We start from the raw sequence: 16,576 nt of genomic DNA on the forward strand, positions 1-16,576 counted from the left end.
CATTGACGAGTTTGAACAGCCGTACACGATTTAACCAAATATATTTGCAAGCACGATTCTCAATAAAAGCTCGATAAGACCATCGATTATTTAATGTTGTACAATTCTTTGGAAGCTAGTATTTATCCTAAGATGAGAATAATCATTGCCATTTAATTAACCGTTTTCTTTAATCTGATAACAACTGTTTGATGGCAACTAAGCTCAGACTTTAGTGTTTACGCAAAAGTCGACAAAGTCCATCACATACAAAAACAAAATGACAATAAAATGATTACAGAAATTATTTGATCTAATAAAAGTTCAACACCCGATACATTGTCTTTTTGAAAGGTGAACAGAAAACACAAAACAACAACCATCCTGCTACAATATACAGAAATTGAACAATAACCAGAAAAGCCATTTGAAATCTAAGCCCAACCTCATCAACTGCAGGTATTACGTAAATCTTAAAATGAAGAAAATCTTAAAATGAAGAAAATGAACTTTTAGGAAAATATATTCAGAACCAGACTCTGTAACTAAAAATAACTCTTTCACCGTGAGACATAAAAAGCCGAATAAGCGCCTTAAAATTAGTGATATTGTTTAACCTCCCAGAAGTGTCTCTAACGACCTCAGAATTCATCGTTTCATTCACGTTCATTTTTTCGGCCGATTTTCAAAATAAAAGTGTCCATTTGTTGGAAATTGTATTACAATTGCGACAATATTAAATAATTTATTTTAACTTGCGAAATAAAATCACCAGATTTCGACTTTAAAAAAAGAACGAAAAAATAGGCCCAAAAACGCCCAAAACTTCATTATTACACGCCCCCCTTATCCCCGGGCGGACCTCCCGGGCCTTGTAGAGATTCACACCTTGTATGTACACACCTAAAATAAGGGGTCTATGTAAGCAACCTACAGAGCACTAACTTTAACCAGATCAAAATTCGTCAAAAAAACCCATAGACTTTTAACGTTGGGTGCGCCAAGGTCCATAACTCTTGAACGAAAAGTTCGATCCTCAAAATTCTTTCTGATCCATAATCGGGGTGCAACCAGCTTTCAAACGATGCCCATAGTATGAAGGTCACTTTAGTATGAATAATGCCCCCTTTACTTGCCACTTCCTAGCCAAGAAAATCTTGAAGTGGGAACTTCACCAGTACTAGGGATAAAGTCCTGGATTTTGATTTTTTTAATTAGGGGACAGGTTTATGGAACCGTATATTGGGTGGACCGGTATGATTTGGCTATGAGTTTGGCACCCGGAAACTTGGTTTTACCACCCACAATTTGACCTTCACCCCCATAATACATTTGTTCAAGTTCAACTCTCAAAAAATTCATACAATATGAGGACTTAACCATTTGATGAAATATATAAAGCATATATTGTTACCGAATTGTACCCAACCTCATCAAAAGTAAGTCATACGTAAAGCTTAAAATTAATACGATAACTTTTTGTAAATAACAAGGCACGGTTACAAGAAATAACTCGTTCACCATGAGGCATAAAATGCCAATGAAACGCATATAATCATATTGTTAACATAAAATAAGTTTGCATAGAATAACATAAAAATCGTCAATCAAGTGTTCACGATCGTTCCTCCATAAGTTTTGACCCAATACAACACCATATCAAATTTAAAAATCTTGCATAAAAAATATATAGATCGAAATTGCAGCGCTCAGTCAAATTCTTCTCTGAAGTTACTTCAATCTTGTTTGTATGATAGAGAATCATTGTTTACTTTATAAGAATACTTGAACCCCAGTATAAGTTTCAGGAGAGAAATTAAGCTAGTGTTTTATTTATCTGGGACGAACCTTTACGCAATTCATTTAACCCAGTTTTCCCACAGTGCGGCTCATCAATAAACAACATGAGACATCTGCCTAGTCACCTGGCGCTAATATATGAGCCGACTATGACAAATGACGCACTACCAACAAACACACATATTGCACGTCTTTGTTTGAAATTACCGTGTTGTTTGAAAATATGTTATGGGCATCGTGCCCCTCCCATTTAGCACTGTCAGTTTTGTTCAATTCCTAAAGCAATTGTTCAAATGACACCATAGTTAACAAACTCTATCCAAAAAGACACACATGTTAGGGGCTGAGTATCGGTGCCTACCAATCTCATATCTGACCTAGATTTATTTATAACGAATTCCAAATAAAACAACACTAAACATCTATTTGAATCTCGCTATAGTAAAACGGTGTTTAATGCATGTGCGTGCAGTGTCGTATCGCACAAACTTATTTGTAACGACACTTTCCGCCGAAACTGTATTTTCGTTTAGAATAGACTTCCTTTGAACTACACAATGCATAAGACCGTAAATTACTGTCTGAGATAAGCCTGCGCGGACTTCACAAGCCAACCTGGGACGACACTTTACGCACATGCTAATGTTGGATGTTAGGTTTATGCCTTCTCATTACCATTGTCGTGCTCGGAGGTGTGACAATTTTCGTCGCCTTCATGATTGCGATGATTGGTGGAACGCTTATACAGGTACGCACAAACATATGAGCCGTGCTCTGTGAAAACGGGGTTTAATGTATGTGCGTAAAGACTCTTTCCGCGTTCGTGATATTTTGCGTTAAACGAAAGTCTCTTCCCAGCTAAAATCCAGTTTAGACGGAAAGTGTCGTTCCTGATTAGCCTGTGCTAATTGACCGCTGAACTGAGCCTGTATATGCGCATGCGAAATTGAAGGGTCTTGTCCACAGTTTCGTGAAAAGTGTCAATTATTTAAGAAAGAATGTGTATATTATGTTGAAACAAGCAAAATAGCACTCCGGACTTTTACTAATCGTTAAAATATTGCTTCATTAATGAGCAATCATCGATACTTTCGAAAATACTTTGAGGACTAGCACAGTGTGTATGTTACTGTTTCGTTTTTCAATAATAAATCCAGCGTGGAGAATTAATACATTATCTTATGCTTCAACAGACGTTCGAAAACCGGTATTTCAATATGTTTTAGCCAAATGTTTGTTATTTCTATTATAATAAGTTAAAACTATTAAACAAATAATATATTAGTACGTAAACAGTGTTCATGATGTTTGTTAACAATACGAACATCTGTGATTAAGTTCCTTGAAACCGTATCCTCCCAAAAACCCGTGCTCTAAAATATCCATTTCATCTCTAACGGTTGGCTACCTCATTGTGCAAGATTCCCGTGCCCGAACGTACATGCCGACTGTGGTTGATGACTTATTTGGAAAGATTCCCAGTGTAGTCAATACAAACATAGGTCGCCATTGCGTAGTGGATATGGTGTCCGCCTAGCGACCGGTAGATCATGGGTTCAATACTCACTGTGGGAGCGTTCTTTAGATCTCCTCACCCCCAGAGACAGCAAGTATTAGGTTCTAGTCCCAGGAAACGGACTCGAGAGCTTTGCGAATAAGCGGTAGGCATTCTATGCAATCGAGCTGAAATAAATGGGTTTGAGCCGAACGTAGTACACACAGCTACTGTACAGAGTGAATAATTATTAGAATAATGCATTCAAATGATAAACGTTACGGTAAGTACATGTATTGTTAATTTAATCCGACTGAAATGAGAATTAAAAAAAACGTTTTATATTACTTTGATAAACGTGTTTAATGCGATGATAAATTGCTTGACAACTAAATTAATTTGTATCTGCTTGCTTTTCAAATATTGTTGGTGCATTTACAATAAATCGTGTTACATTACACACAACTTTGACAACTAGCATGAACTTACTTAAAGATTGAAATCAAGCCGTGTTGCAGTTACTGCACCCTTAGCCTATTTTTAAGCCGCTCTGGGAAAAGTGGACTAAATGCATGTGCGTTAAGTGTCGACCCAGATTAGCGTCTTCATGTTGCACAGTATTATTAGCGACATCACCTTCCGTTTGTATTTTTTTGTATTTTTCGTTTAAAGTAAGTATCTTTTAAGCAAGCATCTTGGCGGAGAGTGTCGTCCCTGTTTAGCCTGTGCGAATGACATCGTAAGCATATGCTTTAAGCCCCGTTTTCGCAGAGTGTGTCTCATATTCACTATATTTTAGATCGCTGGAACTCTACCTACCGCGTTTGGCGGACCATTGACGGGGATGTTCACGCTCGGCGCGTTCGTGTCCATGGGTTAACTCCCATAAGGTAATATTATCTATGATAATATTCAGCTTACCGTAACTCGCGTATGAGTCACGTTTTGAGAAAACAGGACTAATTGCATATGTGAAAATTTTCATTGCTGTCCGCACAGGCTAATCATGGACGACATTTTCCGGTTTCATAGAATTTGTCGTTTGTGGGGGGTCTGTTTTAAACGAAAATCCAGTTTTGGCTTAAAACGTCGTCACTGATTTTCTATTAGTCAACGACATTATGTTGCATTAAGCCCTGTTTATCAAAAAACGTTACTTTGGATTTGTCTAACTCGAGTGTAAGTTCTCCCAACGAAAACAGTCCTCGAAGTGTTGGTGTGTGTTCATCGTTTAGTCCTCGTAATATTGGTAAAACAAGCGCAGTCGTGTCATGTCAATTTACATCAGTAAGATATACGTTTATGTTGACTTGTTAATTGCGTATTTCGTATCAGTGTATACGTTAAACAAAATAGTATTGGGTCTTAACATATAGAAGGGCGATCTTGACCACTCGATCGACGATTTCTGCTTTCAAGTATGTTCACGAAAATATAACTCTTCTCACTGTTCTATTGTTTCCAAACAGAGGATTGAAAGAACATGTATCTTACTAATTAAACTTTTTTTTAAAAACAATATCACTAATTTTAAGGCGCTTCATCTGCTTTTAATGTCTCACGGTGAAAGTGTTATTTCTAGTTACCGAGTCTGGTTGTGAATATATTTACCAAAAAGTTTATTTTCTTCATTTTCAGATTTACGTAATACCTGCAGTTGATGAGATTGGGTACAAATAAGTAACAATCATTGCTTCACACAACCACGCGCTTTTTGCATAGCTTGTTGCAGATTGACTTGTAAAATAGTATGCATATAATTCCATTTACGTTAGATCAGTTTCATAAACAATATGTGTTTGTAATCAATTTAAAGGCAACCAGGGCTTCGATTTCAACTGGCTTTTCTGGGTATTGTTCAATTTCTGTATATTTTAGCAGGACGGAGTTTCTATTGTGTTTTCTGTTCACCTTTAAAAAAAGACAACTTATCGGGTGTTGAACTTTTTTTAGATCAAATAATTTCTGTCATCATTTTAATGTCATGATCCTCAAGATTTCTATGAACTGATGTCATCTCAAGATGCTGATATTGTTAGGAAAGTCTCTCTTTATGTGTACCACTTGATGTTATTGATACCTCATGAACATTGAAATTTGACACAACTCATACTGTTACAACTGTATTAATTACATGGTTTTTGGACCGGAGGCCTTTATTTTAAAATAAAGAATTCTGTTTTTATTGTGTTTTCTGTTCACCCTGCAAAAAGACAATGTATCAGGTGTTGAACTTTTTGAGATCAAATAATTTCTGTCATATCATTTTAATGTCATTTTGTTTTTGTATGTGATGGACTTTGTCGACTTTTGCGTAAACACTAAAGTCTGAGCTCAGTTGCCACACTGTTTTGTTCATTACCGTTATAACAACGACACAAGACAGATTATTATGGTATTTCTACAGATATCACCATATATTTATAGATAAGTGATAATTAAAATTTTCAACTGTACCAAGAAAGACCAAAACGACAAATTGTTCAGTCTGTTACTGTCAACAACATACACACACACGCCGTGTCTTCATTTTCTGATATTATGAGGACATTGGCACTCAACTTAAGGTTCTCCGATATTTTGAGGACTGGATTTTTTTATACTAGCACCGGTTTAGAAGCAAATCTGATTGGTCACTTTCAGCTCACAAGTAGACATTTGATTGGTTACCTCTACGCACACTTTATGAAGGAACTGTAAAAGGTGTGTGGCCAGATGCACAAACTCGTAACATGTCGACTTTATGGGGACCATTACGAAATTGCAAATTTCAAACGATATTCCTGAAAAAAACATTTCGAGGACTCGAGGGTAAGTCCTCCCAACGAAAACAGTCCTCTGAGTGTTGGTGTGTGTCAATAGGGAAGTCCTCGTAACATTGGTAATACAAACGCACACACACACACACACACACACACACCACACACACACACACACACACACACACACACACACACACACACACACACACACACACACACACACACACACACACACACACACACACACACACACACACACACACACACACACACACACACACACACACACACACACACACACACACACACACACACACACACACACACACACACACGCACGCACGCACGCACGCACGCACGCACGCACGCACGCACGCACGCACGCACGCACGCACGCACGCACGCACGCACGCACGCACACACACACACACACACACAAATCCAGTGCTTACAAAGAAGAAGACCTTTGCCTTGCACTATCTGAATTGATTCACCAAGGAAACTCCCATATCTGAACAAATGACACTTTCCATGTCCTCTGATGTACCCTTAGTGTTCGAGTACAAGGTTGCATATATGGGCTACCTCCGCTTCTACCTGATTTCCAAGATGGAGGTTGCAGACGACTGTACACCGGTCAGCAAGATGGAGGATGTAGACGACTGAGTACCGGTCCGCAAGATGGAGGATGCAGACGACTGAGCACCGGTCAGCAACATGGAGGATGCAGACGACTGAGCACCGGTCAGCAAGATCGAGGATGCAGACAACTGAGCACCGGTCAGCAAGATGTAGGATGTAGACGACTGAACACCGGTCAGCAAGATGGAGGATGTAGATGACTGAACGCCGGTCAGCTAGATGGAGGATGTAGAAGACTGAACACCGGTCAGCAAGTTGAAGGATGCAGACGACTGAGCACAGGTCAGCAAGATGGAGGATGCAGACGACTGAACACCGGTCAGCAAGATGAAGGATGCAGACGACTGGACACCGGTCAGCAAGGTGGACGATGCAGACGAATGAATACCGGTCAACAACATGGAGGATGCAGACGACTGAACACCGGTCAGCAACATAGAGGATGCAGACGACTGAGCACCGGTCAGTCAGATGGAGGATGCAGACGACTGAACACCGGTCAGCAAGATGGAGTATGCAGACGATGAACACCGGTCAGCAATATGGAGGATGCAGACGACTGAACACCGGTCAGCAAGATGGAGGATGCAGACGACTGAGTACCGGTCAGCAAGATGAAGGATGCAGACGACTGAACACCGGTCAGCAAGATGGAGGATGCAGACGACCGAACACCGGTCAGCAAGATGAAGGATGCAGACCACTGAACACCGGTCAGCAAGATGGAGACTGCAGACGACTGAACACGGTCAGCAAGATGGAGGATGCAGACGACTGTATACCGGACAACAACATGGAGGATGCAGACGACTGAACACCGGTCAGCAAGATGGAGGATGCAGACGACTGAACACCGGTCAGCAAGATGGAGGATGTAGACGATGAACATCGGTCAGCAAGATGGAAGATGCAGACGACTGAACACCGGTCAGCAAGATGGTGGATGCAGACGACTGAGCACCGGTCAGCAAGATGAAGGATGCGGACGACTGAGCACCGGTCAGCCTCTTATCAATTAGAACGGACGGCCGTTAATTTTGAGCTTAATCCAAAAATGGACAATTTACTAGTTTTGATATAATGTCTTAAAAGCGCTTGCCACAAATGAGAATAACATTGAAGTTAAAGAACATTAATTATGGAAATTTCAACACGATCCGACCATTTTTAATCGTTAAGTGCATTGTTTCTACCATTCGAAAATTTATGACGCATTATACACAATTTTTATACACATGTATGTATTATTCTGTATCTAACAGTGAATCTTAACACATCACATAATAATGTTTTAAGACATTCATGAATTGTTGTTCTTAGTACGTAATCATACAAAAATAAACATATACTTTTTTAAGATCATCCGTTGACTCTACGGAAAGCAGGAGTTGAGGTGGTCTTGAAATGAACGATGAATTGTGTGCCATGCAAATCATCGCCAGCCAACTGTCGATTTCGTGCATTATATATGTACAATAACATACATTGCCTTTTCAAAACATACGTTTTATGACAATGTATTACTCGAGGCAAAATGTCCAATAAACTACGTTGCCAATTTAAAACATACGCTTGATAAAAATGTATAACTCGGGCAGTCATATTTCGTAGTAATCGTCGTATATTGTAAACGTGATTCCTCCCCTTGCAGCTTTAGATTAATTTATTCGATAGTTTTATTTGTTCATTATGCTACAGAGGAATGAAATGTTTATATTAAAAGAAGTTTTATTTGAAACAAAACAGTACTAATAGATATGCCGGGTTCGAGCCCGGTGGCTCTAACTTGCGATGGGAACGCTTTTAAACTGAGCTCCATAACCTAAGGACAGTATGAAGTTCATGTTCATGTATATCACGATTCATAGAGTAAACCCATTTATGCATAGCGTCTAGAAAAAATGCCTTGCATGATGCGGCGTCTCATCAGGGTCTGCGCTGTTTGCTTAAAGGAATTTCCGTAAGAAATATTCAAAATATAGAAATACATATACTAGACATCCATAATTTTGGGAAAAAATGATCCAATTTAGAAGGATGGGCGAGTCCACTAGGCATAAATGGTTTAATAATAATTATACAGCCTAAATATAAATGCTATCTTGAAACTCTGTAGGTCACGCGCCTGTCTTTCCACTCATATAAAGCGCTGGTCTGTACAAGAGAGTAGATAACAGCGATGTGGCGATTAGCAGTGTGTTTGCTAGTGTTACTGAAAGGTATGTTGTTTATCTACTGACAGTTATCAAAACCGACACTAATAACCCTTAGTATGATTTTGTGTAAATATTTTTATTATGACATACCTAATTATAACTTACAGATATAAATTTAAACAAAATTACCTTGATTTCTTTCGATGAATTTGAAAAATGTGGGCATACATAGAAGGTGTGTCAGTATCACTGTTCTACTCCCTTTCCTACTCCCTTTTGTGGAAAATACAGTTTGGGACAAGGAGCACGACCCATTTCTCGTCGTGTTGTTATCTTCGAATGACGTCGTTATTAACGTCGTAATGGTTACCGCAGATCTTGCTCATAAAGTTTTACCAAATAGTTTTCGGGAGTCTATTGAATTTACAAATTTATGGCAATTAAAGGGATCTTTTCACGCTTTGGTAAATTGACAAAATTGAAAAAAGTTGTTTCAGATTCGCAAATTTTCGTTTTAGTTATGATATTTGTGAGGAAACGGTAATAATGAACATTTACCATGGTCTAATATAGCCATTATATGCATCTTTTGACGATTTTAAAACCTAAAAAATATAAAGCGTTGCAACGCAAAACGATTGAATAATTTGGAGAGTTCTGTTTTTGTCGTTAAATTTTGTGAAACTACGAAGATTGCTTATATAAGGTATAAAATACGTCAAGTATGTGTACTCGGCGGAATAGCTCAGTAGGCTAAAGCGTTTTTACTTCAGGACTCTGGCAGGACTCCAGGGGTCACTGGTTCGAAACCTGCTCCGGGCAATGTCCTTTTCCTTTTTTTAATTTTATTCTTGATTTTTTACTGGAGCTTTTACGATCCAATGTTTACTATTATCAATATAAAGCATTTAATGAATAAGTTAAAAAATGCCAAAATCTGTGAAAAGGCCCCTTTAAAACAAAATCAAAAATGACTTGTAAATTGCATGATACGTGCGTCGAAAATATGATATTATCGATTTAAATGTCAGTCACTTCATTATTATGTCTGAGTATGAATAAAACGCATGTACTGCATAGATATCATTGGGCATCATATTTATTAATAGGCGCCTACAGTGGTCGTCTTCAGGTGCAGGGTAGTCACCTTGTTAAAGATGGTCAACGCGTGTTCCTGTCCGGCACGAACCTCGCATGGGTGCACTACGCCATGGATTTTGGACACAATCAATACAATGGCGTGAAAGGCAGAATGGAACAAATTCTCAGCGAATTGCAAGCATCTGGAGGCAATTCCATTCGTAGGTTTACAATTGCTTATCATTTTGAAGTAAAATCGTTGATGATATTAAAGTTTGAAACCAATCGATTAGAAAACAAATCGTATACCGGTGTCTCGTCGTGCATACAATGAGAGGACAATTACTCATAGTTAGGAGTAAATTTATTATTTTCTATTATCAAAATACTATTAAAATCTCATCATCTTTATAACCCATATCATCCTCATCATTATCATTATCAAACAAATAATAAACTAAAGACAAAATAGGAGTGAGTGCTTGTATTTGACAGGACTTTCAACAAATAAATGCAAAAAACAATTCGTCTAACGCCCGTATATGTTGTATGTGCCAATGGATATAGACCTCAACGGCACCGCTCAGTTGAGGAATCTCGAGACGACTGGAAACGGTGTAACATCTTTGTTCAGGTGTAAAAAGAACTGAAACGATACTATTTAAATGCTGTAGGGCATGTAATTATGAATACTTCACATGCACATGTGTGTCATGTGAAAAAGTGCAAATTTATTCATAACAATTAGACGTCAAGTATATATCTCAAATAAAGAGTTACTGTTTGAATAAACTGATCCCCGCCGATGCCCAAAGTGCACACAGGACGCCCCCAATGCCCATCAATCACGCTAACTTGCTTAAATATTATAAATTAACAAATGTGAAACATTAATTTGTTCAAAGAAGCTGCTAATATCTGCAAGATTCATCTACCACCACCAATCAAGAGAAGTGTACATGACTTCACGTACACCCCATACAATAATCAGTAGTAATAAACGATTCAGGTAAAACCGCGAGCGGGATACGCAACCCTACTGCCATTTTTGTTTTATTATTTTTCTTTTAATGTCAGGGGGACGTATGAGGACCCCGTGGCTCGAGACCGGTGTCAAGGTGCCTTCATCACCTCCCGAAACCTCTAATTTAGAGAAATCTACATATAAGCAGCTATAAAGATACTGTAAACATTAAGTATTTTATAGCAAAAAATGTAATTAAAACATTATCAATTTCATTGCGCAAGTTAACATAACAAACAAACTTCAAAAGCATCCCGCACACACCCCGGACATCAACAAGAAACAAACAAATCACTCAAACCATAAAATCCATAAAGCATCTAAAAAGAATGTTGATAAATCATAAATATTCCGAGAAATATATAAATGCTTATGACGAATTTAACAGCTATATTAAACCGACTTCAACATCTAACCAGTCACACCAAAATGAAAATATTAAGTAATCGTACAATAAAAATGTCTTTAAAATTAAACGTTCATTACGAACGACAACAAAAAATAATAACACTGACATTTAAACATACCAATATTTCAATAAGTATGCTGGAGGTACTATCTCCAGGAAGTGGGAGTCTCAAAAAACATGACACCCATAACTTAAAAGACCTCATTCAAACACAATATTTAGTAAAAAATGAGTCAAAATAATCAAGAAAACTTAGCTGCTTCAGACTTAAATGAAAATACACCCATCGTCTTTCCCAGTAAAGGAATCGGTTCGTGTTAAGATCCCATCTCACATGGACTAAAAACCGAACTGAAAATATACTAAATATAGACTTTATAATAGCAAAATTATAAACATAAAAGCAATGTAACCAATTATTTAACCATACATATGTTCATTAAGGGCGGGCGGGCAGGGTTATCACCCGTTCGTTTTCTTGCTCCATAACTATGCCTGTCAAAAACAACCCTCGAATGGCGTCTCACTAGATGTGCAAATCATATATACCCCAAAACGAAAAACTCGTGCGCTTTCGCGCTAAAACATGCACACAAAACCCGTGCATTATACGCGCTAAACAATTACCATAATCTCTCTTCTAAATAACACGTATTAAACCATACTATACCGTATTTATCAAACCGAGAATAATTTCATTTTTATAGTTTAATAATGATCCACACACAGTTTATATTATTTCATAGGTTCTCTTTTTAAGGGCTCTGGCTGCATATAGAGGGCCAGACAACACCCGAGTTTACCAGTGACGGTCACGTGTCTGGAATGGACGCCACGCTCGTCAGCGACTTGCGCAGCTTTCTCCAATCTGCGAAACGTCACAACATCCTCGTGTTTATCGTCCTCTGGAATGGAGCAAAAATCGAACAGTTTCACTACAGGTGGGAGAATGACTTATCCTCGGGCGTATAAGGGGTTGTTATGTATATGATACGTTAGCAATTAAAAATACTACGTGTCATTGTGTACTTGAATCTTTCCGACGAGTTTATGTAAAGGTAACCATGATATCATGGCGAGGCTTGCAGAGCCGTGTTAGCCTTTGTGAGACGAGTAGGATAAATTAAAGTACGCTATGTCATATCTTGTGAGACAATAAAAATATATGCGTTTTATTGTTAAAAGCAACAGTCAAAAGAGATTAAATTAACTGGAGCGAATCTTGAGTAGCAAAGTCAAAAGTAAGTGTTATCTTTTCCGAATGCGTCATCTACATTCATAAAAAACAACATGACATAATGACAACATAAAATATTGCTACATGCCTCAATTCAAATTTCATCAGCATTTTTAATGTTACGAAATCAAAAAGAATACTGATTGTTTGCTTCTATCTTAAAATTCTTGTTTTACCTGAGCAAAAGAAAAAAAAAGGCTTCCATTTTCAACTTACAAAATGTGTACCCTTACGTCATGCATGATGCGGCATTTATACCAGCCGATATCACTGATTATAGTCTTTAACCAACATTTCTTTTGATTTACTTTTTTCTAAATGGCTACTTAATGTATAGCTAGTTTAGAGCAGACTGAAGTACAAACATTGCCAATTGCGTCGTTGAATAAAAAAACAGTCAATTGAATACTATTAATAACTTTAATTGTCGTTAATCGTACTTGGTGTTTTTCTGTCTAGACTGCATGGTTTGATTGTTGACACCAACAAACTCCAAACCTATATCGACAAGTGCCTCACGCCTATGGTCCACCAGCTGAAAAACGAGCCCGCCCTCGGTGGCTGGGAAGTCTTTAATGAGCCGGAAGGAGCACTAGAGCCCGGTCACCATGACAGCAACGCTTGTTTCGACACAAGCGCGCTGGCGGGATCTGGAGCGGGGGATGAGGGCAAGATGCACAACACTTTATATACCGCACAACAAATACAAAGGTGATGTGTATAGATTGACTAAGGGAAAGTCGCATTCAACATGAAATCACGCAGACATCGCAAGTGCTGTTGGCTTTATATTGTGTTCAAGTAAATAATTGAATACATCAAATATATAACCAGTCCAACATATTTTTTTTAAATAAAATAATCGAGAATGATCACTTTTTAATTCGTTTAAAACACATCGTTTTACAACTTCCAACAGTGCAAGTAATTCGACGATAGTTCAAGAATACGTGCCCAGTTTATCAGAATAATAAAACTTATTAAACAAACGTTAAATAACAGATTCATTAACTGGCAAGCGGATGCCATTCGTCGGGAAGACCCGGGTGCAATGGTGACGGTTGGAACATGGAACCCAAAGTCAAACACGGACAGATTTGGCTTCAAGAACATGTACAAGGACGCATGTCTGATCGGCGCAGGGGGCAGACAACACGTATGCAACATTGTAGTTTGTGTTGTTAGTCCCCACAGGCTAATCAGGAACGACATTTTCCGCTATTATGGTATTTTTCGTTTAAAGGAAGTCTCTTCTACACGAAAATCCAGTTAAGGCGGAATGTGTCGTCCCTTATTAGTCTGTGTGGACAGCACAGGCTAATCTTGGACGACACTTTACGCACATGCATTTAACCCAGTTTTCTCAGAACGCGACTCATATTGTTTGTACATAGTATGTACATGCTGCATCAGGCGCAGATGCTTCATCGGTGTACTTGTGTACGTTCTACCTACGCGTTACAAGTTCAAAATACTAAAACTATTACTTTTTATTGTCCAAAATCTGTTTCATTTATTTGTTAGCAAAACACACGTAGATTATTAGTAATAATTTGATTAAATGTTATGATCGCCACGCCTTTACAAGTACGTTTCTTTACGGTCTGTGTACATTGCAAATGAACATTTTTGTTTACATGTCACCTACTATATTGGTCACAGTGATAGGATTGGTTTTAGGTTTAGTAAATATAAAAATAAAACTAGATAATTATGTCCGTAATAAAATACGTCCTGGTTGTATTCGGTGTGTATTAACGATATTAGTTTATTATTTTACTTAACTTTTACTTTACAAAATGCGTATGTTTTACTAGGGCTGTAAGATTTTGCCCACACATGTGTCGCTTCTAAACGCATGTGGTTGATTTTGCGCGGTGTATGCTGGGACGTACTGCTTTGGTTTTCGCCAACATATGGATAAGAAAAGATCACTAAACATGTGCAAAAATCTCACTTTGCGCATAATTTAAATCAGCGTTAATCCACCAAACTTGATATACACACAAACTATATATATCAAGCGTGTATGCTGTATACGAAATTGGAAGTGAAATTAGAAACAACATGACCCCAGAGTACACGAAGTTAACCAAAGTTGAGATATGCTGCGCAAGTAGATTGTCATTTCTATGACAACAAAAAAACATATACATAAGAACATTAACAAATTATTATCTTCGGAGCTCTGAAGCTGAATGCTCGGAAGCTCATTTGGTCACCAATATTCGGTATCATTTTAATGTCATCTGTCACGTTCGTGGTTAAGTCAGGGAATTTAAACAACAATATGTCTGTATTCAGGACAGTAAAATCATACTTTTGAGCATCATATGTAGCTATATGTTTCTAATAATTAACTGGACATTTTGAGTTTGTATGCCGCCCATTAATTTTAAGTCCCTACGGCATCGATGCTTTAATTGCCTGTGTGATTTAACCCATTTATGCCAAGCGTCTAGAAAAAAAGGCCTTGGCAAACAGCGTAGACCCAGATGAGACGCCGCATCATGTGGCGTCTCATCAGGGTCTGCGCTGTTTGCTTAAAAGAATTTGGGTAGGAAATATTCCAAATATAGAAATAAATATACTAGACATCCCTAATTTTGGAAATAAATTGATCCAGTTTAAAGGGATGGAAGAGTCCACAAGGCATAAATGGGTTAATATTACGTGGAAAGTACACACAGACACACACAATTTGCGACTTATCTAGTAACATTCTGTATCTTCATTGCAGGGTACCCTGACTTTCTATCAGGTACACTCATACTCCTGGCAGGGACACTGGGACGGGTACTCGCCTTTCCAGGTATATGTGCGCGTAATGTGTTTTTAAAAGACAAACCAGCAATGATATACTACCAATAAAGTAAAGAATTAACAATAAGTAGACAATATGTCATTAATTCAGCTATTTAAATTGCATCGTCTAAGTAAAGGTAATAATTCAACGATAAGTATTATGCAAACAAACATTAATTGGCCATTTCATGTTAGGTATAGTGGTATACTTAATAATAAACGCATGTTTTTGCCGATCACGTTAAACGTAAAAACCGTACTTCTGTTAGAAACACTACAATGACTACGGACTGGACAAGCCGCTGGTAATCGGAGAGTTCCGTGAGTCGGAGGCGGCCAATACAAAGATCACTGACCTCTACAACTACGCGTACTACCATGGCTACTCGGGCGCGTGGGGTTGGCAGGCGATCGAAAACAACTGGGGGAACATCAGGACTGGTATAACGTTTCTGCGAGGCAAAAACGACCAGACCAACGGCGGGCTTGTCCATTTCACTGTTTGAAAAATAAAAAAATTAAAGCTCTTTCATGCTATTTGTTGTCATCTCAAAATGGATGAACATATTTTTTTCTAATTTGATGTTTATTAAAGCATTCTGCATGAAGATAACATTCATTTTCTTGCAGCGAGGGGCTATCTTTTATTATGTGTTGTTGCAGTATCGCCATTTCGTTATCCAAGTATCAAACGAGCAGAGTGTGTAGGCTTATACATGTAATTCGTTTGATATAAACGCAAACAGCATTTGCAGCTATGCTAGAATGTGACATACAAACATACTCGTATTACGTTACAAACACTCTTTAATGTTTTCAATTTCAACCAAAGAGTCCATAACAGAGCCTCGTAGGTTTTGTACAAATATTTATAAAAAAAACAAAACACGAAGACAGCGAGTACCAATTCGTTCTTTTGCGCATGCATATTTTTTTCAACCAAAGAACGAATTAATGTTATTTTTCCAATTAATTTATGTTTTAAAGTGATATTATGAGCATTTTTCACTGTTGAATTGAGCTGAAAAGAATTAACAGGTGAAAAGAATTAGTTACAATGTGGTAAATGACCAATTATCTACAACTCATCTTGCTACCAGTTGTTTATAAAAATGTATATTATTTTCGATATTTTACATGACTCACCCAGTTCTCTAAGCCAAAATGATCCGTTAAACAAAATTGTG

General features: G+C 37.9%; 2 protein-coding genes across 6 annotated transcripts in view; one reads left to right on the forward strand and one right to left on the reverse strand.

Moving 5' to 3' along the window:
• LOC127846784 (angiopoietin-2-like) overlaps positions 1-16,576 on the reverse strand; it is a 145,282-nt gene that overhangs the window by 46,409 nt on the left and 82,297 nt on the right. The window lies entirely within an intron of this gene.
• Positions 8,789-15,916, forward strand: LOC127846785 (mannan endo-1,4-beta-mannosidase-like). The gene is made up of 7 exons (XM_052378295.1): positions 8,789-8,897; positions 9,944-10,135; positions 12,108-12,288; positions 13,044-13,295; positions 13,587-13,740; positions 15,325-15,396; positions 15,659-15,916. The coding sequence occupies exons 1-7, from the start codon at positions 8,858-8,860 to the stop codon at positions 15,893-15,895; spliced, it is 1,128 nt and encodes a 375-aa protein (XP_052234255.1). The 5' UTR covers positions 8,789-8,857; the 3' UTR covers positions 15,896-15,916.

Source organism: Dreissena polymorpha, chromosome 9 (genome assembly GCF_020536995.1).
Source record: "Dreissena polymorpha isolate Duluth1 chromosome 9, UMN_Dpol_1.0, whole genome shotgun sequence".
In the NCBI taxonomy this organism is placed as follows: Eukaryota; Metazoa; Mollusca; class Bivalvia; order Myida; family Dreissenidae; genus Dreissena; species Dreissena polymorpha.

Bases quoted from the DNA above. Each gene is read 5' to 3' on its own strand.
- LOC127846785 (XM_052378295.1), top strand. From the start codon at position 8,858: ATGTGGCGATTAGCAGTGTGTTTGCTAGTGTTACTGAAAG. The intron at 13,741-15,324 runs GTATGCAACATT...TCTTCATTGCAG, and splicing joins GCGCAGGGGGCAGACAACAC to GGTACCCTGACTTTCTATCA. The intron at 15,397-15,658 runs GTATATGTGCGC...TACTTCTGTTAG, and splicing joins ACGGGTACTCGCCTTTCCAG to AAACACTACAATGACTACGG.